General features: G+C 39.2%; 2 protein-coding genes across 5 annotated transcripts in view; one reads left to right on the top strand and one right to left on the bottom strand.

Annotated features, from left to right (window-relative positions):
* Positions 1–207: 207 nt before the first annotated feature.
* On the bottom strand, positions 208–21,777 carry smc4 (structural maintenance of chromosomes 4). 3 transcript variants are annotated; one of them, XM_049577532.1, is made up of 24 exons: positions 21,573–21,777; positions 19,913–20,070; positions 18,709–18,899; positions 17,942–18,133; positions 16,734–16,910; positions 14,481–14,645; positions 13,756–13,883; positions 13,342–13,482; positions 12,660–12,810; positions 10,494–10,658; positions 10,142–10,375; positions 9,734–9,919; positions 9,350–9,511; positions 8,809–9,034; positions 8,566–8,642; positions 7,683–7,835; positions 7,367–7,493; positions 6,973–7,162; positions 4,801–4,945; positions 4,485–4,658; positions 2,840–3,022; positions 2,391–2,623; positions 2,104–2,287; positions 208–536 (listed from the first exon to the last, which is right to left on the bottom strand). In XM_049577532.1, the coding sequence occupies exons 2-24, from the start codon at positions 20,058–20,060 to the stop codon at positions 372–374; spliced, it is 3,897 nt and encodes a 1,298-aa protein (XP_049433489.1). In that variant the 5' UTR covers positions 20,061–20,070; positions 21,573–21,777; the 3' UTR covers positions 208–371. The 3 variants fall into 3 exon arrangements, with proteins under 3 accessions (XP_049433489.1, XP_049433490.1, XP_049433491.1); XM_049577533.1 differs by having other exon boundaries at positions 21,548–21,777; XM_049577534.1 differs by lacking the exons at positions 19,913–20,070; positions 21,573–21,777 and adding an exon at positions 19,653–19,881.
* Positions 21,778–22,204: 427 nt separating this feature from the next.
* ift80 (intraflagellar transport 80 homolog (Chlamydomonas)) overlaps positions 22,205–25,334 on the top strand; it is a 41,237-nt gene continuing 38,107 nt past the window's right edge. Inside the window, exons 1-3 of one of the 2 annotated variants that reach the window (XM_049577536.1) lie at positions 22,205–22,584; positions 22,713–22,771; positions 23,067–23,290. In XM_049577536.1, the coding sequence (XP_049433493.1) occupies positions 22,737–22,771; positions 23,067–23,290 (259 nt within the window). In that variant the 5' untranslated portion in view covers positions 22,205–22,584; positions 22,713–22,736. The remainder of the gene's footprint in view (positions 22,585–22,712; positions 22,772–23,066; positions 23,291–25,334) is intronic. The other variant, XM_049577535.1, reaches the window with a different exon arrangement.

The following is a 25,334-nucleotide window of genomic DNA, read 5'->3' on the forward strand; positions in this document are numbered from 1 at the left end:
TGAGCTCAATTAACTGATGCTTGCTACAGTTGTCTTTGTAGTGTAAAATATCATATATGGTGTCCAAGCCATCACATGACCTCAGCAGAGCATCACCAGCACATATATAATCGTCGTGTTGATAGACACCTTAAATACTACCTGACCCAAATATCTACAGTTTGTGATGTTAATTCACATGTGAGTGTCTGCATTAATGAAAAGATCTTGACAGAAAACATTTATTGATTAAGATAGTAAAAAGTAAAAATAGTATTAAAGAGTAGCAGCATTTCATTGGAGAGGATGAAATAAAAAGAACATATTTACATGTGATAAGAAAAGTAAAACAGCAAAGAGAGCCTTCTGATGTCAGCAGACATTATTGAGGTTTAAGCAGTTACAGCTTCCTGCTCCCGAAACACGATGGTCTTGGGGTTGATTCCCACACTCTTGGTGGTGTTGTGGGTTTTGTAGATGCCGATGAGACGATCTGCGATCTCAAACATGTTGTTCCTCAGGGAGATGATGATGAACTGAGCGTTCTTTGTTTGCTCCTGCACAGAGATAAGGAAAGGAAGAGATATTAAGTACTGATCTGAGGACAGATTGAGATTTTAGTCTCAGTTGAGTTTTAGGCCCTGTATACATGTATACAGATATTTTAGTGAACTATTTCCATCCACATTTTGGCCTCTCTTCTACAGTCAGATTTTTTTTAGGTCACCAAAACTTCTGAGGTACTCATTTTTCAAAACTCTGGTTATTAATATCTGTGTGGACATGTAAAACAAAGTGTTTGGCAGACGATGTCATCTCAATTTGTTGCTTTGTGTAATGAGCTGCACCAGAAATAACAATGGCAGGCTAACTTAACTTAATGGTTTCTTTACGTTTTGTTGGCACTGCTTGGTTTAATGACTACTTTACTTAAATTTAGTATTGCTGCACCACTGTTTTATTTGCTCCACCCAAGCGTCCGTGGTTTGAAGTCCGCCAGAAAGGCAGTTTCAGATCAGCCCTGACCCTTTCCTCTTATGGAAAGGGAATCAAAGGTGATGGGATCTCCAGTAGGTGTTTTGAAAAAGGTAACATTAGCCTGTACACTTTACTACCTGTGAGAGATCAGGGGAGACTGCTGAAGACAGCTAACGCCAGTGAATCATTTTCACACTGTCTGCAGACATTAGTAACGAAGGTTGTGTGGATAAAATTAAAATCAGGGAAAATATCTGTTTTGAAAAATATCTGTATACACACAGACAAGACCTTATGTAGCATGCTATATAAGAGCTGCTGTCAAATTGCAGCCTTCAGAATGAATTGAACATTTTTAAAGAAGTTAAAGACCAAGTACTTTGTTTTGATTCAGCTCCCAAAAACAGGTGATTTGTCTGAGCTCCCTCATTAATCCAGCCGTACACAACAACACTGATTTGCTCAACAGTTCTGAAATTAAGAGGCTAAACTGTAATTAGTTCTTGTTGCATCACTGTATCACACTGGCTTACGCATTACGCCACCTTCCTATTAAAACTGTAATTTGACCTTAAAAAAGAGAAAGATCCTGAACTCATAACTGCCTAACACACAGGTCCACACTAGTGTTGCACGGTATACCGGTACTAAAATAGTATCGCGGTACTAGAGTATTCCAAACGGTACTATACTGCATTTGGAAAATACCAGTACTTTGAAATTGATTCAATTCATTAATTTAGTTAATTTATTTTACTCATTTATGCACACAAACGTCTTTCTTGTTCCTATTGGAGCACAGATTGCACAAGTGGTGTGTATGACAACACCTGTATCAACATCCGTGGCTGGCGCACATGAAAAAAGACAAGAGAAAGTCTGCCTCGCAACGGGAGACAACACGAGACAACACAAACTTGGTGGAACATTTGAGCAACCAAACCGTGACGTCACCCAGGTACTTACCGAACCATAATTTTTTTTGGTACCGTTACACCCCTACTATTTATTGTTCTAAAGGTTTGTATCCAAAAGGACTTTTCCTTAGGAAAAGTGCCGAGTAGTATCGAAAAGTATCGAAATTCATATTGGTATTGGTACCGAAACAAAGATTTTGGTATTGTGACAACACTAGCCCACACTCACATAAATGTAACAGGCCACGATGGAGACATTCTTGAAGTCGAGGGCAGCATCGATCTCGTCCATGAAGTAGAGTGGTGTGGGTTTGTAGTGGTGCAAAGCGAACACCAGAGCCAAGGAGCTGAGGGTCTTTTCTCCCCCTGACAGGTTAAAGATTTTCTTCCAGCTCTTCTTTGGTGGACGCACACTAGAAGGAATGAGAAACAGAATATCAGAATTCTGTGTAGAAAAGTAGTCAGCAGAAATCAGCCTGTGTGGTTTTCTAGCGGTTTATTTTTCTCCTCTCTTACCTGAACATGATTCCCTCAGAGAAGGGGTCTAAACTGTCCACGAGCTCCAACTCCGCATCGCCACCCAGTGTGAGCATCTGGTAGTTTTCCTTCAGCTTGTTAGTGATCATGTTGAATCCGGTCATGAACTCGTTGAGGCGCTGTCTGCGCAGGTCCTCATAGCCACGTTTGAACTGGTCCCTCTCTGTGGTGATCTCGTCCAGCTGAGCCACGCGTTGCAGGTACAGCTCCTCCTGAGAACACACATAATGGCACATATTAAGCTTGTGTTTCCTTTTCAGTAAATTCCAAACAGGGTTTCATAATTATTTTCACACCACCCCTCACTTGTACTGTCTCCTGAGTTAAGAGCATTAAACTGAATACGACAACTGTAAGTTTCAATGTGACAACATTCATCAACCTCTGCTGAGGTTAGACAGAAGGTGCCTGTCTATATTTGTGCATACCTTCTTCTTGTACTCAGCGATGGCGCCGAGGTTGGGCTTCATCTGAGCACACTTGGTCTCTAAAGTGATCATCTTGTTGATAATGACGTTGGGGTTGGAGATTTCTTCAAGTTCAGCAGAAGTTAGTACAGGAAGTTCCTCTGCTGGCTGACCCTCAATGGTATGAAGGGACAGTTTGGAGGCCTGAAGAACATAAACAAGATTAAGTCAAAAATATAACTCATAATAGGTTACAGTGGAAGAAGGAAACACTGCTTGGCTCTGCTGACTGGTGGTAAAAGTATATGTCTTGAATCTTGAACATGTTGCCATTAAAAAACTTTTTTTTGGTTGTTTTTTTAAAAGGGAACATTTCATATTAAAGTTGCAAAGTGACTCAGAGATAACTGAGAAAAACAGCAAATACAGTCAAATATCAAATGGACAAAACAATAAACAGCTAATTCAAGAATTAGTACAAGGTAAACAATTACAACAGTGCCAGAATAAACAGTCCCTGAAATGACTGATTAGACAAAGCTAAGAAGTGAATGATTATGAAGCATTTATTACTATTTATCCCATTGGAACAATTTTCAGTAATGAATGAATAATGAAACCCTTCTTTATTACAGTTTTAGACGCCAGAGGGACTTTGTAGCACCTGCCTGCACTCAAGAGCATGCAACTAATATTTCTTTATTGTTCCAAATATGACAATATTCTGAATTTGCTACTGGTCATGTAAACAGCATTTTTTTTCCTTTTTTGTTAAATGAAGCACATTCCGATTAAGACACAGGATATGTTGTGTTATTCTGGGCCTAGGGAGCTTTCTTTGGACATGAATACAGTGCATTTGAAATATGTGTCTCAGTTGGGGTTTTTACCGCAGGTTGTGACACACATCCTCTTGTCTGTTTACGGTCAGCTCTGTGCATTGTCATGGATGTGTTGTACACAAAGCAATTTGTGAGATTTATGCCCAAAAGAAAACCCCACATTTCTGGCTGGAAAGAGAAACACACCTACTTAAAGATTACGAAAGACCTGGATATCAACAGGTTTTTAGATATGCGCAAATATCATAACTCTAACCTTTTCGAGAGAGTTGTTGAAGGAATGAAAGAGTGAAGGGAAGCAAAATGGCACAAGCAGCTCCAGCCATTCCACTTTTCCATATTTTGGTGTGATAAACAACACGTTACAGCACGTTTATCAGAGTATGCACGGCTCAATGTACACGGAAATATTAATGGAATATTTATTTTCATTAGCCATGTAAACAGCTTAGTAGGAATATCTTCTTATTTTGGAATAAGGGCAAAAACTAGAACATTTTGTGGCCGTTAACATAGTCAGTGAGAGTATCCTGGCAGATGGATCCCATCCTCTCTTCAACCAGTTTGAGATTTGAGCCTCTGGCAACTAAAACTGTACTTAAGAAGTCTTTCATCCCAACTGCCATCAATATTCTTACAGTGACTGATGAGTTTTAAGCAAACGACCAATACTGACATCAATTAAAATTTATTCTGTTTTATTTTAATATCACTGAGCTCCCAGAACTACTGTTTTAGTGAGGATTATGTTATCATTAATAGAACCTTCAGCCAGTTACAAAAAATGAAACCCAAGTTGTGCTTTAATTCACATACACACACACCTCTTTCTGCCAGTGCTTGATCTTGTTGTTGTGCTCAGTGATGGTGGTCTCGATCTGTTCAATGCGCAGCCGGACGCTGAGGGACTCCTCCTGCATTGCGTGCTCCTGCTGCTGCAGCACCTTTATCTCCTTCAACACCCCCTGATACTGCTCCTGCACCTCAGGAAGTGCGGCCTGGAGGAAAAGAAACACTTACAGTGAACGGCTGTGAAGAATGTCTCTTGCAGCTACTTTTGGATATACAGTATAAAGTGTCAGTGCATTTTTCTGTAAATTTCTGTTAAAAAAAAAAGAAAAAAAAAAAAAGAGTGCCAACCTCAGCCTCCTGACAGGCCTTCATGACCTCCCCGGCCTCGTCTTCCAGTTTCTTCAGTTGTTCTGTGAGCTCACCCATTGACTTCTCATTCTCCTCTTGCTCACCCTGCACACGACTCACACTCTCCTCACATTTCTTCAGGTTGCTGCAGACAGATGGGACATAAGACAGATATTAGTCTGTCAGAGTGATAGTGGTGAGTAAAAGTACTACTGATGATGTCCAGGTCAGTACTACAGAACAAAAACTGTTATTGAGTGTCTGCTGAAGAGCTTTATAGTTACAAGGATCTCAGCTCAGTGACAGTGTTTCAACGTCTAACACCAGGATCTGATGTTTATCACCACTAACAATGCATCTACACAGAAGGCAAAAGGGAGCAGCATGTTAGCAGAGCAGCTTCAGGACTCCATCTGTGTCTACACAGGGTGTCTTTAGGCACAGTCTTGAGTGTGGGTCACCTGTGTTTTGGCAGCACTCAAAGGCCAACACACAATCGCAGTAGTTATGCGCAGAAAATCGACTTTAAGTGTAAAAATATGTTGCATAAATTAAGGGTGTGCAAACATTTTTCCCTTGGAGGGCCAAAACAGAAACTTAATGTTAGGCCAAGGGGCTAAATGAGACACATATTGTATTATAAAGATGCAAAATGGTAGGAACCCATTTCCCTGAACTGAAATGCCTTTTGATCGTGTGCCAGTGTTTCTGCCTCCCCATTTTTATCTCACCTCTCTTGAACAAAAGTGACTTCATGTGCAAATCGTCACTCTGCCTGCTGTGCTCAGATTATGAAAAATAATTATCCATAATTAGGGATCCTACATATTTGAATAGCATTTTTTAAAAAATAATAAAGTTAATTTTTTTTGGCTATAAACATCTGGCTGGCCAAATCAAACCTTATAACGGGCCAGCAGGCCATCTCTTTGGGCAGCACTGGTATAACTGCAACCAAAGGGGAGGTGTTACATGGCCTGTGTAGACAGCTGAATTAATTAAAACAGAGGAGTACTCATTCAGTCAGACAAATGTGAGATGGCTAACTGAACAAACACAGCTATAATGCTTTCTGTGTAGACACCCTCTTAGATGAATAAATTGTAAGTAGACTGTTTTCTAAACATTTGCTATCAATACCAAAACCCTTTACGGACAGTCACACTATGTTTCAGTACAGCTAAATGCACATCCAAGGTGTTCTAGTGGATTACTTTTCTGTTTCTCTTCTCAAACAACTACACAGTGGTGAAGCAGTGATGTGATGCGGCTCATTAATACTACTGGCTATACAGGGTGAAGAGGAATCCCTGCACTGCTTCACCCAGACCCTCAATCAAACTAATATGGCATGCCTGTGAAATCATACAACATAAATAGAAATACAGATGAACAACAGCACTGGTGTGATGACACATGCTAACAAAGATGTGCACCACACCATCATAGATATTTTCTTTCACTGAAACTACAACAGCTCCTCAAAGATTAAAGCTATTTTCAGACATGAAATCTGTAATCAGGGTTCATCTTGGATCATGTATGTTGAACTCATGGCCTTTTGTCTTTCATGCATGCTTGCAAAACTGCAATGTTTGTGCAAAAAGAAACATCTACAGCCATTTCCCCCTTCTCACAGTTTAAATATATCAAAGCTGTATTTAACATCAAGGAAGAACTTTCACACAGACTGCCTCGCGTATTTCAGTGTATAAAACTCCAATGTGTTCTCATTGGCAGGAGTGTATCAAGCCACACAAACCACGTCACATGCAGCCACCAGTGTCGTCTTGCTACGTCAGACTGCCAGACTGTCCTGCCCACACTATCAATCTTAATGTTCCAGCTACAGATGCTGATGACTAGATGCCCATTTTGGTTGCTATAGCCGCAACATTGATTAACTTAAAGGAAAGCAACGAAAACCATAGGAAGGAGAGAGCAGTTTAGTGATCCTGTAAGTGTATCTGATGCAGAGACCTGACACAAATGTTGGGAACTTTCAGCACTCAACATAACAACAGAATTACTTATTTACAGCCTCTGTAAATCAAACACTTTACCAAACAACAGAACAGACAATAGAGTAGCTGATTCATTAGACTTTAAACAGAGTATGAATGTGTGAGCAGCACATGTAATTACAGATCCTAACACGTATTATTTCCTCACCGGTCAGCTGTCTTTATGGCCACTTGGGCCTTGGTTATGATGGATGAGCAGTCGTCTAGCTCCTTGTTGACCTTGTCAAGCTTGTCCTGCTGAGCCTTTAGCTTGTGGCTATTAATGTCGACAATGAGGTTGTGGAGTCTTTTCACCTCGTTCTCCACCTTCCCAGCTTCACTGGACGCTGCATCAAAGTCTGAGAGAGCAAAAGAGGAGGACAGAACATGGAGACAGGAATAAGAAATATTCATGTTGGACATTTTGACAACATCTGATTATATTGAGTGTATTATTTTTTTCTATAAATTCCAACTCTGTCTAACATGAGATCAAACAAACTAAATTACTTATATTTAACAATTAACACTATTTCTCTTAACAGTGTACGGGAGGATCGTACCTTTCTTGAAGGCATCCAGGCTCTTCTCCATCTGTTTCTGTTTGGCCTTGTCTGGGGCAGCAGCCAGCACGTTGGCCTCAAGTTCCTTGATCTGAAGTTTCAAGTGAGTCTCCTGATCAGCTAAACTCTGAAGTAAGGAAAGAAGGAAAATACTCAGTTACGCAGGTCTGCTAAGAGTGAAAGGATTTTTCAGTTGATACTGTCATGTTTTATGATCAGCTATGCACAGTAAGGGGTTATTCTTTAGATCACAACACAGCCAAATGAGTGAGACAGAAACACAGCGAATAAAAAGGAAGATGTGTATTTGCCGTACAGTCATGCTGTTGGCGTATTTTTCCAGGGTGTTCTTCATATCTCTGAGCTGTGGCCGCAGGCGCTGAACGTTCTCCTCTAGCTGCAGCCTTTTCTCTTGGCAGCCCTGCAGCTTTGACACTTTCTCATTCAGCTTGCTCTCCATTTGGTCAAGCTGCAGAAAACACATGAATATCATCACATCTCATACACTAATGGCCTGTTGTGATGATTATCTCAGAGCAGGGTCCATTTTCATCCGGTATCTCAGAATTACTTCTGGGAAATGTGCTCACGGTAAATCTTTAATACTATTACCATATAGCAGGAATTAGGAGTTATTTATGAGGCTTGCTTCACCCAGTTGGAGTGTAAGGTCTCTGAGAGTGACAAGCAATAGCATGACAGTTCTGTGATACTGAGAACTTAATGATGATGTCTTATTGTTTGTCTCTGCACATTCAAAAGACAGAGTGTGAACCATACAATCAACTGAATACACACCTGTATTTAGAGCTAGTTCTACACGAGTAAAAAGTGAACGTTAATTAACATGAACTAAAATTAAATTTATTCCGCTTTTTGAGTTCTTGTATTGCATCCTGTCGTGCTTAGACAGTATGACTATTTTTTTAGGAAGTCCTATTAAATACGAGCACAATCTGTCCTAATGGTCCAGCTGCATCGATGTGATATTTGGTCATTTCTACAACTCCACTGTTGTATAAATGCAGCAATCACTTTGGACAAAATCAGTAACAAGTTATAAACTAAAAAATTATATCCAAAAATGTTGCTTTATTTTGAGTCAAATGCAAAACATTTTTTCTATCTCGAAAATCTGAGATAAAAGTAGCACCAAATAGGAGCTCATTTCTACTGTAAGATATCTGATAAACACTCACCTCATTCTGGGAGACCTCCGTGCCAATAGATGAACCCATTCGGCCCTTCAATACTCTTCCTCCTCCAGTCATGGTTCCTGTGAAGCAAACACCAAACCACAGGAAGATTTAAAAAAAAAAAAATCAGACTTATGAAAACAGAGTGCATGTACGCATTATCTTAATGGAGAGCCATCAGTATGCAAGCTCGAGAAAAAAAAGTTCAGCCAGGTTAAGTCATGGCAGAAAAAGCGGATCACCCACCAGCCATCTCGATGATCTGTCCCTTCAGGGTGACCACTCTCCAGCGCTTGTCTTTCTGGAAGGCCATCCGTGTGGCCTGCTCCATGTCCTGGGCCACCAGGGTGTCCCTTAGGGCAAAGTAGAAAGCTGGTCGCACACTCTCATCTTTCACGCGCACCATGTCAAAGAGACGAGGGCTGTCCTCTGGAGTGCGAATGGGAGTCATGTTCTTCTCCCATACCTTCATCTGAGCAAGGGAAGTGAGGAAGAATGATAAGGTGGTTCAAGAAAAAGGAGAATATTTGTTTTCTCAGAGGAAAAATGAATAGCTTACCATAGTTTTTAAGTAAAGTAAATGCATGTTGTTAGAAATCCCAGTTAGAAGCTGCTATAATTTCTGTATATGATCAAAGACACTGAACTGAACTACAGTCTTGACCGATTACTTCAGTAATTACTGGAGTGTAGCATATATAACATTTCAACCAATCTGTCCTTAAAGACACAAAATCATCTGTTTACACTCTCTTGATTGAGAGTCCCAAAGCGTAATGATCTTTACCTTGTCAAGGCCGATGAAGGTGGCGAATCCGATGTTCTGCTCTTTAAGGAACATGACACATTTCTGAGCTGTGTCAATGGTATCCACCACGATGTTGTCCAGAGCGCCACAACTAGAGGAAATGGCCACATCATACTTCTCATCTATGGCTCCGAGGTCTCCCTACAAGCACAATAAGAAATTGTAATACAGCTACTATAGACTTCTGCTCTTCATTCCAGACACTGAATGCTTAAAAGTCAAATAAATAAATTTATCAAGGAAGGGTTGATGTTAATGTAGCAATGATGAGACTCAAGTTGTTGTGCACACCTCAACAAAATGACCATAGATTAAATTGTCGCTTTGTAATACTGTATATTAATATGTTTCAAAGCTTTTTACCAGTCTTCCAAAGATGCCAGGGATTCTGCCACTCTTCTTCTGCTGCATAAGAGCATCCAGGACTCTTCCTCGACTGCGGTTGGAGGACAGAGAGCTCTTGGCTTCATCCACCTTCTGCCTCATTTCCCTCACCACTTCTCTCGTCTCATTATCCATCTTTATCAGCTGCTCGAGTGCTTCCTCGTCCTGCAGAGTAGGAGAGAAGCATTTCAACGAGAAGCTCACACAAATGTTGCTTTCCATTAGGCAGTGGGCAGAAATAGTCATCAAATGTAGTGAGATGTAATGAGCACAGTTTGATGTGTACTACTGGTCCCATCACAAGTTACTTAAATTAGATAGATGTAAAATGTCACATGTAAATATTGCCTGAACAAAGAGACATTGAAGCAACAATGTTGGTTTTACCTTCTTGAGCTCCTGTTCTTTCTGGGGTATTTTGACTTGCAGATCTTTGATGGCAGCACGGCGCTCACTCAGCGTGTCAGATGTTGTCTGAAGTGTCTGCTTGGCCGTGTTGAGCTGTGTTAGAGCTGTGTTGTGGCGGCTAAGGTAGATGTCAAGCTCTGACTGAGCCAGGTCCATACGAGAGCGAGTCTCATTTACAGCCTTACTGAGCTCCATCAGCTCTTTCTCTTTGGTCTGGGGAATACAAAACAAGAGATGTAAGGTTGAAAGACAAAGAGATGAATGCAGAAAGTTTACTATCTAAAGTTAAACAAAGCATGCAACAAACTCACACCGAGATTTATACACACACCTCTTTGTCCTGTTGCAAGCCGCTGGTCTCTTCCTTCAGACTCTCCATCACCTCCTCGAGTTTTTTCTCTTCTTTCACCTTCTGCTTCTCCAGCTCTTCCTTGCGAGCTGTTGCCTCAGAGATGGCCTTTTCGCTGTTGGCTGGTACACCGCGAACTTCCTCCAGCTGAAAGATGAGCCAGACAGGAGAACATACAAAAACAGATGAGATGTGTCCGACTCTAGATTCTGAGCAACAGTGGCTACACCTGTCTCGGTTCAACTTGAGAACATAATTCATCAGTGCACACTTTAACCAAGCACAGAGTAACAGCCCATCGCCTCTTAAATTAGATGATGAGATTAAGAGTTCAGGGAGGACTTAAGGAGACAAGAGGTATAAAGTAAATGGATTCAAGACGGTTTTTGCCAGTGCCAGTTACAAGCAACTGTGCTACACACTCAGAAGCAGGCCAAAACACACAACTGTAATCAACTATAAACACACATTCAGGACTGAGCAAGCCCTGGTTAAGACTGGCACAACAGTCTGCCGCTTGGCAGGGCTGAAACAAGGCAAGGAGTGGTGTGTGTATATAGTCTATGTTTTGTAGGGTTAACTGCGGGTGAAATGTGAATGTGGCTGCTGGGAGTGTTACACAAGCCAGGCCATAGTTGACTACCACACAGCAGAACACAGCTCCCCAGAGGTCTGCCTGCCTCTGCCCAGCTCCCCCTCTGACCAAGACGTTTCCAGAGCACAGCCATTGTAGGTGGAGCAGATAGTTTTAGCGCAGAGAGGGAGATGAGAAGATATACCTACAGCTACGAGGGCACTCTAAACTCTCATTTGTGTGAAAAACTTTTTCAGAAGTGTGCAAGATAGAGACACATTAGCTCAGAAACAGAACATCCTTAATAGTGAAACAGAGCATGGGAGGAGTTATCACAGAGCAAACACTAACAATCGACTTGTGTGTTACTTCACAGCCCCCTAGTGGCTAGTTTAGAGCAAATAGCCCTTTCTGACATGAAAATTGATTAAGTATTTTACACAGGTTTTGTTTTTGTATGGATAATGTAAATTAATTTAGAAAAAAATATCAGGTTTCCTATTTGTCCTAGGAGAATAAATGAAAAATTAAAGCAAGGCCTGTACACACTTTTGCAACAGTTACAGCATAATTTTTTTTCAAATATGGCATGTCCACGACCAATATCTGTCAGCAGGAATATTCACGTTTTTTGGGTACAAAAGCCAATTTTACTGTACTTAGTGTTGCTTTGTGTGGCTGTAACGATCATGCAGAATGATGGCAGTTGTACTTCTCTGGACACTGTAACCCTTACAGCAGCCAGACCTTTGTTTTAAATGTTACACTACCTGCAAAATTTTCACACAAATTTATACTATCTTTGAAACTTACAGAATGATTAATTTCTACATTAAAACACCACAAACATTTCAAAATCAATTATCTCTAGGTAGTTTCTCACTGTAGATTCCATGTATATTATGGCAGAGAGCTATTCACATACTGAAATTAAAAGGTAGATAACATAAAATGAATCATAGTTTAAAAAAAAAACAAAACAAAACAGCACAGTGTTATGTTTGCAACTGTAAAACATGACCCTGTGACATGATGGATGATTTGGGGGTTAAAAAACAAAACAAAAAAAAACTTCTCACCCTACAAGTGATTCTAGTAAATCTGATTATAATTACACATATTAGAAGTTAAAATTGTTGTTGAGTTCTGCAGTTCATTTTAGTTTCTGTAAAGTCTTAAAGAATGTCTTTCTTTCTAGGCCTCAAAACAGCCTGTGTGTTTTTTTATTTTTTATTTTTTTTCTATAAGCAACGGAAATTGTATTTTTAGTGCCCATGTTTCTTTCTTGGCCACGGGACAAAATAAACAGAGTAACACTGGAGTGTCATACCACTGGTGCTAGCTTGCCTTGACTTAGTGCAACCCTGTATTTGTTAACGGATATATATTGTAAATTATGGAAAATTGCTGCAATTATGCTCTCCTGACAGATTATGTGACTCTGTGCCTCTGAACATTGTGAGAATGCCCACTGTGATACTGTCTGAGTGAGATAATCACAACAGCTACAGAGATGCAAACAGGGATACAAAGTTGAATTAAGCAATTGGACTGTGTGTAATAGCGCAGCACACCTTTTCTGTGTCCTTTTCCAGCTGCTTCTGCAGTTTCTTGTTCTTGCTCTTGCAGTGTTTAATCTTCTCACGCACTTCAACGTCCTGCAGATCCAGCTGGGTGAACTTCTCCTTCTGGGTCTCAATGTACTTGTTGAGTTTATTTTGCTTCCTGTTGGAGGAACAGCATTTCACTGAGTACACTCAAGTCAATCATGGAAAAAAAAAATCAACTGAAATATAAGGTAAACTACAAGAATATGAAAAATATGCAAAAGATTTTATACACAATAAATAATAACAGGCTCAATTTCTATAATACAACACGATACACTCTTCATAGTAAAGCTCAGCTAGTTTTGTCAGTTTTTTAAAAATAGTCTATGGTCATCAAAGCCAAATAAATTTTGAAATCTATCATCAAGTTTATACCTGTTTTTTTTATTGTTGGTTGTTTTATATTTTGCAATGGAGCAATGGTTTTCTTTTTCATTTTTCCACATGACACATACACATAACACACTACAGTTACTTCTATACTTTTCTAAACCTGAACTGACATTTTGCCACTAAACAAAAATGTTCAGAGCAACAGAGGCACTAACAACCGTAAATGTATTAAAATCAATAGAAGAGGTAATAAGCTTATAAGCACAGGGTAGTAGGGGGAAGGAAGAGGAAGGAGGGAAAAACAAAGCCTTACTTCTCCACATTTTTGAGCTCTTGGTTCATTTTCTCCATCTCCTGCGATATCTTTGCATTTTTCTCAGTGAGTTCTTTGGTGTCCTCCTTGATCTTCTGTTTCTCTTGCTCTTTATCCACCACACGCTTCTGCAGATCATGACTAATGGCAAAGAGATATGAGGGGGAAAAAAACAAGTGAGAGGTAAAACTTAATAGTTTACACATAAAACAAAGAAAATGGGATCTGACCCCAGAGAAGGGTCACGCTGACCATGTAAGGTTTAAAAATAGATTATAAAATTGGCAATCATTCAATGGATTTTTTTCCTTCTCTTTTCGATGCTACTGTTGGGTCTACGATGAAATGTAATGAGATGATATTACAGTTTAATGTGTCGTGTACTGAACAGAGAGATGGTGCTGGTGCACTCACACATAATATTGGCAGAGCTGACTCTTGTGTTTGAAGATGTCATTCTCCAGGGTGAGGAACTCCACAGCTTTGTTCTTTTCTCCCTCCAAAGCATTCTTCTCCTTTTCCACAAGCTTTACACGGTTCAGCTAGGACAGTGAGCATATTGCAGTACTTACTATCAGGTGACATAACTTAAATAAAATTTCTAGACATAACATATGCTTTTGTAACATGTTCAAAAATATATATCTGTATTGTTTTTACATTCTGATGCCATGTAAATATTTTAATAGCTACATTAGCATCCATTTGTTTATAATCACTCCAGTGTTGTGTTATTTACATAGTACAATAAAATGAATAAATAAAAAAATTAAATAAATGATAACTATCAACATATAAGGCAGCACAATCTTCCGACGTAAATATATGTGCAAAAAGTTGTTTTGTTTTGTTTTGTTTTGTTTTTTTTAAATGAAAGACCATGAATCATGTCTGGAGCAGCTGGCCCAGCCACGTACCAACTTATCTTACATACTTCAGTTACACAACTACAAAAATGTATTATTTTCATCTCAAATATGTGAATCAAAAGCTTCTTAACACATTCAAACACAAAAGAATTGCCCTTGAATCTCTAACCTCTACTGTAGAAGTGCACAACAGATGAAGTCAGGACACAGGAAGGAAAGTTGGTTTGCTTATGAGTGTGTGTGAGCAGATAGTGTATGAAATTATGTCACCTTCTCTCCCCTCTGCTCATTGAGTAGCTCAATGCGGCGGGCCAGGGTTAGGATGGGCTCCTTAAGGCGGCAGGAGCCGATAATGTCCTCCATGTACTCCAGCATGCCCTCGTCATGCTCTGTCTGACCTTTCGGCTTCATCATGGCAATCTGCTCCACCTCGCCCTGAGTACAGTTCACAACAACACATGGACAAAGAAATGCATGCAATCATTGACTGAAAACATAGAAATAAACACTCCTAAGGAACACCACTATAATTAAATAAATGAAATAAAATAAATCCAAAACACCCACCATTAAGATATATGGTCAACTGAATTCACAACTCTCAGTTTGCAATAATGCTGCTCTGCTACACACACAACTTGGCAGACACATACAGTCATGTACAGTGTACAAAAAATAATTTATAGAGGTTGCCTTTAAGAGCACAATAACTTTTCCTGAGCTCATAACCACCACGCCGGAGCTAAACAAACTCTTAAAACAATTCTAAACAAAAACCTCAACACAATATTAAAATTTAAACAAATACTCTTTCCTCAAAAAACAACAGACACAGTTAAATCTGATGAATGAGTATATAGTGTGATCATAGACATGTTAAACATGATTCAGAAAACTTGAAAATAATAATGTTGTAACAACACATTATCACCTCAGCACCCCACCCCTCCAGCAATCACTGCCCACTACACCACTTGTGTAAAAATTAGCAATGCCGAATTTAAAGTGTTTTAAAAACAAATGCTTTTGATAGCATGCAAATTTTGACTTCTTGTAGCTACACCTTGGTTAAATTTCCAAATATTGTACATGCATACTACATGACCATGAGTTCAGGACAACCTTCAAGTGAATTTTTTAAAATCTGAAAAGTGTTCATTTTTATTTATTTATTTATTTATTGAGGTAGGCTGGCTTAGACTGACAATATTCCCACATAGATTTTATGTTAAATACAAACAAAATCCAGATATAAAGAAACTATGTCTTAAATTATGTTTTATTTATATGTAGGGGAGAGAAAGGCAGCTCACATATTACTTTTATGTATGACAGAAAAGAGAAGCCAGCAGAGGTAGGGGAGATCCCACGTCATCCTCTGCTCTGACCAGTGCACAAAATAGACAGCTTCCCCTTAGCCAGAGGCCTGGAAAAGTGACCTTGAAGAAAGACTAAAGCCTCTTCCCATACTCATGCGACCATGTCATAGACAGAGAGCTGAAAATCTAACATCCAAGTAGAGTAAGAATAGACATACACACACAGAAAAAAAGTCAAGCAGGACAGATGTAATCAACCAACTAACCATAAAACCACAGTGAAGGGTAGAAACTAAGTGTTCACCTGAGACAACCACACACTATAAACATCATTAAATAAAATAGAAAAAATGGGACAACAAAGATTAAATCAGCCATTTTGTTTTGCCCTGACTTGTGTCATCATCACTCCATAGAGCTTGGGTTAATCAGTAATAATGGGTAGGGTTACACAAGTAATACAATCAGAAGGAGTAGAAGTGTAACTAGTGAGCTGGCTCAAACTCAGTGCAGCACAGTGCTAAATTAAAACAAAATGAGTAAAAAATTCTAATGAGAAAAAATATTAAAAAATACACAAGAATGCATTTCATTCAGTGGAGGTAAAACAAAAAAAACTTAACCAATATTAAAGCCATGGTAATGGAGGGTGTCTGATCCAGCCACACTGAAGCAGCACTGCTAATATTGGGGTTGGGGTCTATTCTCACACGCCAATATTTACGTGCTGCTAAAGCGTGGCAGGTACAAGGGGAAGGGAGGGGAGGTCCAACCTGTCCCCACTGGAGGGTTAATCCCATAAAAAAGATTACCCTACTACAAAATCTGAGTTAGTTGTTCAACTACAGCAACTCACATCCAGGTCCATGTAAGGGTAAAATTGCATTTTTTCCTTAAAATTCTAAAGCAGCAAATAATGGTTCGCACCTTTTCCACATTGTTTCAAACCATGATGCGCTGCTATAGCAGTCTAAGGGCTGACAGAGGGCACATCCTCTCCTTTCCAGTTCCAGTGCAACAGGTTATTCCCAAAGACAGGCATGGCTTTAAGGTAGCTATGAAACATTTGACTCAAAGAGGACAGGGAAATGGGCCGAGAACGAAGAGCAGGAAATCTCTGACAGAATGGGATGGTTACAGCAAGGATAAAAAAAATCTGAGTTTGAAGTGGAAGAGGAAATTACATTAAAAAAATTACAATTACCTGTAAGATCAGAAATCTGTTGTGGTCTAGGTCAATACCATGGCTTCGGAGTAAAGCCCCCACTTCTTTGAATGTGGCTTTCTTGCCATTGATATGGTAGGCTGAAGAATTGTCTTTGTTGGCAGTCCTGGAGACATAGAACTTGCTGTTGGGGATAACATCGTAGTCATCTCCTTCCTGGCTCAGAGGGGGAGGGGCAGAGACACAGCAGCTTAGTGCAGAACAGCTCAGGAGAAACTCTTACAGCTCTACACATCAAATGATAATACTCATAATGCAGACAAATCCACTGAGTGATCAAGAAAAAAATACTGCACATTAAAAACAATATAGAAAAAGGTTTGTTTAAAAAGCACACAACAGCTCTAGGCCAGCTAAACTTACATGTAAATACAACATATAAGACTGGAATATATTCTATTATGTTACATTAACAAAAATGTAAACAACATGTCATATACAATGAGGAGAACATAAGTGCATTGCAAAAAGGTAGGTCATTTGCCTAAAAATGTATTAATTTTAAAAACATGTCTAATAATATAAGTTGTCTACACCACATCTTTAAAAAATATATTTTCAGATTTCAGAAATGGCAAACTGTAAAGCTGATAAGAGTTCACAGAATTAAGTTATTAGTTTTACAACTTGATTTTTAATTTACTGTGAACTGATGGACCAAAAAAGAAAGGCTTAGAAATATTTAGCAATAGTCAAGGCAAAACTTACACCCCCTGTGGCAGATGAAATACAGAAACATGTTTAACAGCATTTCTTTAATCTAGAGTCAGTTTTCAAAGAAATCTGTGGCCTAATTCAAACGAATAAATTTGTCTTTTAATATAGACATACATTTTATTAACTTTTCACTGTATATTCAAATAAGCAGAGCCCAGTCACTAGCTGGCACATTTAAAAAAAATATTTAAAAACAGAGGAATCAATTCTGGCACATTATGGCATGTGTGGGTGTTAGTTGTAACTTTCATGACTGATCTGAGTCTGTGTTTAGTCACTAGTTTGATAACTGTGTGGCAATATTACCTCATGGGCATTGAGGGAAAAAATATATATTTAAAATTCAAGGAAATATCTGCCCTCAAGAAAATATTTCTAATCATCTCTTTCGATTCAGACTATGTACTGATTAATTTAGAGAGGCAAGAGTGAGTGTAGTGTGCATCTGTGTGACAGAGATATGGATATACCTTATCAATAATCTTTTGAAAATGCACCTCCACAGTACAGCTTTGCACATCCTTGTGTTTATCAGAGCTGTGAATCAGCACTGAGAGCTTTTTCGATCTGATCTTTTGAGCTCTGTATCCAAACACAAAGAGCATTGAATCTATCACATTGGACTTTCCACTCCCATTTGGACCAATGATGCACGAAAAGCGCTGAGAGAAAGGTGAGAAAGAAGATAAAAAAAAAGTAAATCAATTATATAAAAATATACTGCATTCACAAACAAATACTGTAAATGTCATAACATTAGTAGCTATACATTAACATTTAAGCATAGTAAGATTGTGATACTGAATATAATCCAAGTAGGTGTAGTTAAGATTTAATTTAATATATTTAGATTTGCAGAGCAATGAGGGGAGCAGAAAAAAAGTGAAAAGACAAACTTAAAGGAAAGTCACAATTTATGGGAAATGTCAGCACATCACTAGATCACTACCCCTTGCACGATACACTCACTAAATCAAAGCAAAGGAGTGTCACTTCTTTCTTCCACACTTTTTTTTTTTACTCAATAAATGTTATAATGTGGCATCAGTAATATTTTTATACTTTGTATGTACCACCACACAAGGCAACAAGTACAGTTGCATAATATGAAATTAAAGACAAACAAAATAAAGTTGAGAAAGACTACAAATGATGGTATAACAGTGAGCTTAACACAACACATTAACAAAGTATTTCCCACAGCAGGGTTGACATTTGTAACCATGTTTGGTCGTACCTTGTGAAAAGGCCCCAGAATCTGCTCGCCTGCGTAAGATTTAAAGTTGCGATTAACTAAATGTGTTATCATCAGGCGAGGAGCGCCCGGTTCATTGGTCATTGCTGGGGGCGGGGGTGGGGGGATGCTAGAGAGTATCTCCTCCAAACTTCGATTATCAACTGCCTCGGCAGCCTCCCCGTGAGACGGATCTGTGGCACAGAAAAAAGTACAACTTTTTATTTCTCTGTGCCAGTCGTTTCAGGTGGAGGGGGGGGGGTAGACAGTGATGCGTGGGGGAGGGGAAGAGGAGCCAAAAAAAAAAAAAAAAAAAAAAAAACACAAACAAACAAAACACAGGCTGCAAGTTTACAACAGCGGTCAAGCAACGACTCCCGACAAAGTTGACAGGCGTTATTTTTCTTTGTTCTGAACACAAGAGCCAACCCAAAAAGAGAAAGAGACCATGGCCGCTTATGAACAAACCCATATTATTATACAAACGCTCTCCGCTAGAAGCGTCGATACGTGAGAGTAGATGCGCCACATTCATTTCGTCGTTAATAAATAACTGAAGTGCTAATTTCGATAATCAGCGTCACATTTTCACTCATGCTCAACTGTGTTCAAAACGCAGACAGCCAAAATCTGGTTTTCTGATGATAATGTATGACGTTAAAGCGATTATGTTACCATCACACCAAGCCACAACGACCTGTCCAAAATCTATTGTGCTCACATAAGCATAAACAAGCTAAGGGGTCGATGTTTGTAAATTGCAGCCAGACACCCAGTGAAGCATTTCAACATATTCTAACGCAAACAAACATTACTTAATGCCAGTGTGCATCTTGGGCTTCGCAGACAATTTATCACACAAATTACAAATTATTAAGTTATAAGAATAACGCCAAACACCCCTTTGATCTACTACATAAAACAATTCATTATCCGAAATAGATTACCTCGTTTGCTGAGAAGATCCAGGAAAGAAGTGCACTCGGCGATATCAAAATAATCTCAAAAATCATAAGACATTTATTGGTGACTGACACTTTAGAAAAAAATACATCAGCCATTCTAACTACGTGTTGAGATTAAAGTAAGGCAAAAAGCTTCACAGCTGTGCCAATTGGCCACTACTAGTACGGCAATACACCGAACGCCATTCAGAGAACACAACTTATTTAGATTCACAGACACCAAAACACCCTTTGTTACTTGCCAATCGTCGGCGGTGCCTCCTCTTGGCCATTGGACTTGGTTTCTTGAGGGGGTACATCCAACTCGTCTTCGGAGTCATCCCGAGGCTGCGACCCTTTCCCTTTAGGTTTGGCGGAGGCAGTTGAGCTCTTTGCCGTCTTAGATGGCATGATTTGCAATCTGAAGGGGTCATTGGTGAAAAAGGAATATCCATGAGGGTTTTTTGTGCCTGTCAATCTCTCAACTCCACTTTACTCGGTCACACGCAGCTACCGTTGTCAGGCTTTAATCATTACCACAGTCAGATCCCACTGCCGCCCATCTAACTGTTGGTCGATATATTTTTCACATGGGAACATAGGTTTTTTTTTAACGATACAACAATAGACAAAGTTACAACGTGAATAAGAGTGTTTAAGTTTGTTATCTGAACAACGTGAATTATTTAAAGCGAGATGGCAGTGATCGGGCTGCCAATCTGCATTAGGACTGTGGCAAATTAGATGCTATTCTAACACCAAACCCAAACAACAGTAAAAATGAATGGCCTCCTCCTGTGACAGAAACGTTTTAGTACCTATGCAATGCATCTGCATCTATTTGATATGCGTGTCACAATGTTAAACGGTAAATGACACTTGCAACGTTTGGGGAAAAAAGGAAAAATAAGGTTAACATAACGTTAAAGCTAACTGGGAAACATATTCAGTTAATATGCAAATTGCAAAATATGTCCCCACAGCTCTTAGCTCTGTCGTGTGGTTGTTACTGAACTGACGCAGCTAAATAGGCTCTCTGGTCGGTGGTAAAGACATAACGTCCTAAATCTATCGAGGTATCAAACCGACACAAATATCAACTTCAACGTTATCCCTTCAACTTAATGTTGGGGGCGTATGTGTGGACGGGGCAACCTAACTCGCTAGTTAATTGAAAACCACATTCAAAAAACGAATGTAACTTAACCGGTAACGTTGGATAAATAGTGACATTATAACTATGCATACGTCTGCCAAATAAGTACCTATGTAATTTAGTACTAGCTTGGCCACCGGATAAAAACACGTAACCTTTGCCACGTTACTGCGCTATTTTCACTTTGCTAATGTTAACGTTGAGTTAGCAGCTGTTGCTAACTATCTGATATGAAATAACGCAGCAAAGCTAAAGCTAACGCGATGGTTAGCTTTCACTAGCAAACGTATCTGCATTGTGGACCTGTAACGTTAACGCAACACACTGTACCGTTAACTGTACTCAAAGTTGGCGTTATCAGAATTGAAAGGGGCACTTAACAGCATTTGCCCCAACTAACATGGGCTAAAGCTAAAGAAGTTGACGTTAACCCGACAGAAGTATAGCAGCTCAAACTTTAGCAACCATCTGCGACATTAACATCGGCTTAGACAATTGGAAAAGTGGCATGATACTGTAGGTGTGTGCGTTCGTCTACGAAACGGCGATTTTTGCGTTAATAGTAACACAAAGGAAAAAGTGATAAACTCTCATAACATCCCAAAGTACTGGTAACTTAAGTCAGCACGTTTCCCACCGTAACTAATGTTAAAACTCGAGTAAACGTGTTGTTAATTCAGGTCTGGTTTGGTACTAACGTTATGCATTTCAGCAAATAGACGGAACCCAGTCATTAACTTACTCTCAGCTAAAATGTTTCAATGTACCTTCCGCAATAAAGACACGGTCCGTCAAGAGTCCTCCTTGCTGACCCAATTCACGTTTTCGAAAAAGTGTTCGTTAATCCAAAAGTTGGCGAATATAATCCAGAAATTTAGCCCCGTGTCATTCCAAGTCGCTCTCCTGCTTGAAAACTCTAACTTGTAAATGGCGCCTAAACTGTGCTGTCGAACCAAATTCGTTACAAACTGACGCAAGGCACCATGGAACGTCAAAGGGCAAGGGAAAAAAAACATGAAATTCAAAAAAGGGGACGACGCCAACTCCGCCTCGTTCCAAACAAACAATAATCATATGGCACAAATAATCAGACGAAACTCAGAAAGTAAAGCTACTTATTCGGTACAATGTTATATATTATAAAAGATTATTGTCAGATTGAAAGCCTTATGTTTCTACGTGTTCAAACGGTTGCCTGGTGACAGTAGAACGAAGTCCCGCCCGGAAGAATAGTTTACATTTCAGGAAATAATGTTCGATGGATAAACGATTAACGTTACTTTATTTGATTTTAATGAGTCCTACTTAATACATTTATTCAACAGATGTCGTTTTTACTTGTAAATAATTCAAAATATCCGTTTTCAAGGAAGCGAGACTCTCAACTCTCGCGATAACTCACGCTTCAAGTTAGAGCTTCTTATGACCCAGATTACATGGCTACCAGTAGTTAGCTTTGATAACGTTATCGAGAAAGTGCTATTTAGTGATGGATAGGCTCGCTCTGTACCGTATTGACTATTCATGCATCACTTGCTGGAGTTAAAGAGACGCATACACTGTTGGTTGTCCCATAATAATGTCGGTAACGACAGAAGGATGCATGTTTTAACCAGAAAACCAAGTTAACGTTAGCATACAAGTCGCAGGCAGGGCTCGAGGACACCACGGGATTCACGTTAGCAACGGTGACAGGTACCGTAGCAACTGTAGACGCTTGTTTCCTTCACCATCACTGCTAGCAGAGCATGCTAACAGCTAAGCCACCTAATTTACAGTGTACGGGTCATCGTTCTGGTTTGGTCTTTTTTGTTGTTTATGTCTGCGTGTTGGTTTGACGTTAATGTGACATAAGGAGCTTTAATATGAGAATTACTGTCACTAATCTAATTGTCTTACTCGTGTAGGGACCAACAGAGCAAACCTCCACCATGAGACTGAAAACATCGCTGCTACAGGAACCCAAACATATCCTTCTAATGATGTCGTTAGCTATCTTTCCTCAATATATGTGTATAGCTCAAATATATAACGTTAATATGTCACATACTCTGCTATTGTTGCACTTATTTATTGTTAACACCACTAGAAGTAGTATTATAGCTTTTTTTTTTTTTTGTCGTGATTGCTTACTTCTTACTACCTAAATCAAGTATCGGTCATTTTTCAGAAGACCCAAGTTATTGTAGAAGCTACAAACGCATTTCATATCAGTTTATACCTTGATAACTCACCTTGATTACTTTCCTTAACAGCAGATCACATAAGGAACTTGTGAGTTGTGTTGGCTGGACCACAGCAGATGAGCTGTTCTCTTGCAGTGAGGACCACCACATCCTCAAATGGAACCTGCTGACCAGTGAGACCAGTCTGGTTGTCAGATTGCCAGAGGACATTTACCCCATTGACCTACACTGGTTCCCCAAGACTGTTGGTGTCAAGAAACAGAGCCAGACTGAGATCTTTGTCCTTACCAGCACTGATGGCAAGTCTGTTTATTCTCTAAAATTTGGGCCAGCGGGCTACAGGGCTTTGTTTTTGAGTTTACTCATATAGTCAATATATCACTCGTTCACAAGTTTTTCATCAGTGATTGTTTTCAGTCATACCTGTATATGGAAATTATTAGTTTGACAACATTATGTTGATGTAGAGTAACAGTTGTAAAATATTAACTGAAGTAACATGACAATTGCTAAACAACCTGGTTTTATACTAAGTATGATGACAGTGCCTTGCTTGATCATTAGAGGTATTAGGCAATTGTATTTAAAGGAAATCCTCTCCACCAATTTTCACAGTTTCACTTCAGGAAGAGGATTGTATTATTCAAGTAAAGAGTGAGTCCGTCTCTGCTCTAGTTTTCATTAGTCCTTCAGTGTCAACTCATCAAGGTGGATTTTTGTTCTGCATCTGTATATTTGTAATACCAAACCTGGCAACGGAGTCTTTGTGACGTGCATCCACATGGCCTCTTAGGTCTCCTCTTCAGCCTATATTAGATATAAACACACATAATATGGATGTACTGTTATGGCAGGCAATGTGTGGTCACAACACTAATGGCAGTGTAGGGTTGCATAAACACACCCACAAACTGAAGCAGCAATTTTCTCTGGCAGACTAGAGAGTAGTGAAAACTCTGTTACAATTCACTTTTGCAACTTTCTCCTGCTTTTTGCCCTTTGACAGCTAACAAATATCAGTATTGCTCGAATTGCATTTTTGTTTTTTATCGGAAACAAAACAAGACAGTCACACCATTCATTCTTTGTCACTTTGTTGTGCAGTGAAGATCTTTTCATCTATCTGGATAATGTATAGGGTACTTGACATTTGTTAAGAGATCTGTATAATATAGCTGAAATGAAACAGTCAGCAACCAGAGTTTTATTGGGTGGGAGGACTCTGTATTAACCTTGTGGCTTATCCTTATTTGATTAGTCAGCCTCCTTTTCCCCTGCCAGCGTATAAAATTTGTTTTTTGTATAGTGCACATACAGTTTGACCTGTTTTCTGTGTGAAAAATCGTTTTGTGTAATAATTTATGGTGCTATTTTCTCTTCCTGCTTTCAAAACAACATATTTTACATCTAATAATCTATTTTTTGAATATCTAATTAATAAGTATACTTCATGATTTTGGAATTTCCCCATGGCTAAGCATAATTGCATATCTTAGATGCATTATTTACCATTCTATAAGAAAGTATGATGTGTGGAATGGAAGCAGATTTGTCCAAAAGAGGACTAAATTAAGCATGAAAGATATTGCTGAGACCTCTGTTAGTAACAACAGTGTGTCAGTCTCTTTTACTTTGACCCTGTGGAACTATAACGTGGCGTCATAATAGATTTCACACAAATGTATCATCGGGAATTCCTCAACAAACCATTTATAAACTGAAGTAAAACAGCAAACGGTTGATATGTCGTCAGTGTAATTTGTCATAAAAACCATCTGCCAGATAAGCAAACAAACAACTCAGCACATAGAAAGACTGCACACAAACTATTTGGCGACACAACACAAAATTGTTTTTTTTCCACTTGAGAAAGTCTTTCAGTACAGCTGTATATGCCTGTTATACTCACTACCTGCTGGACCAGCAACATCCACGTTTGTTGGGATGTCCAAATATAGAAATGGGAGAGAGCGGCAGCGTGCTGATTTGCAGTTTTAGGCCACCAGAAATTACATAGAACGTTCAGAATTTTTTAATACACACTGCCACAAAGTATATGTTAGGCGAGTGTCTTCAATAACTGTCTCCATGCCTGATCACCCTTCGTGTCTAGCAAATACAAAATTGCCCTAATTCAACCAACAGAAACCCTTTAGTTTGGCTCATCCACTTTATGCTTTAAGTTTGTAATTTAGCTTGGAGGACAAAATGTAACTGCTGCTTACTGTGTGTTCAGGGATTGATAGTTATTATACTTTTATTTACAGTGCTGGATTAGAAAGGTTTTTTTAAGCATAGTAAATAGTTTGTCCTCACAGGTTTTCTGGATTGGCCAAAAAAAAC

This window comes from Epinephelus fuscoguttatus, linkage group LG5, assembly GCF_011397635.1.
Source record: "Epinephelus fuscoguttatus linkage group LG5, E.fuscoguttatus.final_Chr_v1".
Taxonomy (NCBI): Eukaryota; Metazoa; Chordata; class Actinopteri; order Perciformes; family Serranidae; genus Epinephelus; species Epinephelus fuscoguttatus.

Coding starts and splice junctions, on each gene's coding strand:
- smc4 (XM_049577532.1), bottom strand. CDS start 20,060: ATGCCATCTAAGACGGCAAAGAGCTCAACTGCCTCCGCCAAACCTAAA. Junction 13,483..13,755: donor CAGCTCTGCCAATATTATGT/GTGAGTGCACCA, acceptor CTTTGCCATTAG/TCATGATCTGCAGAAGCGTG. Junction 2,624..2,839: donor TCGCTGAGTACAAGAAGAAG/GTATGCACAAAT, acceptor GTGTGTTCTCAG/GAGGAGCTGTACCTGCAACG.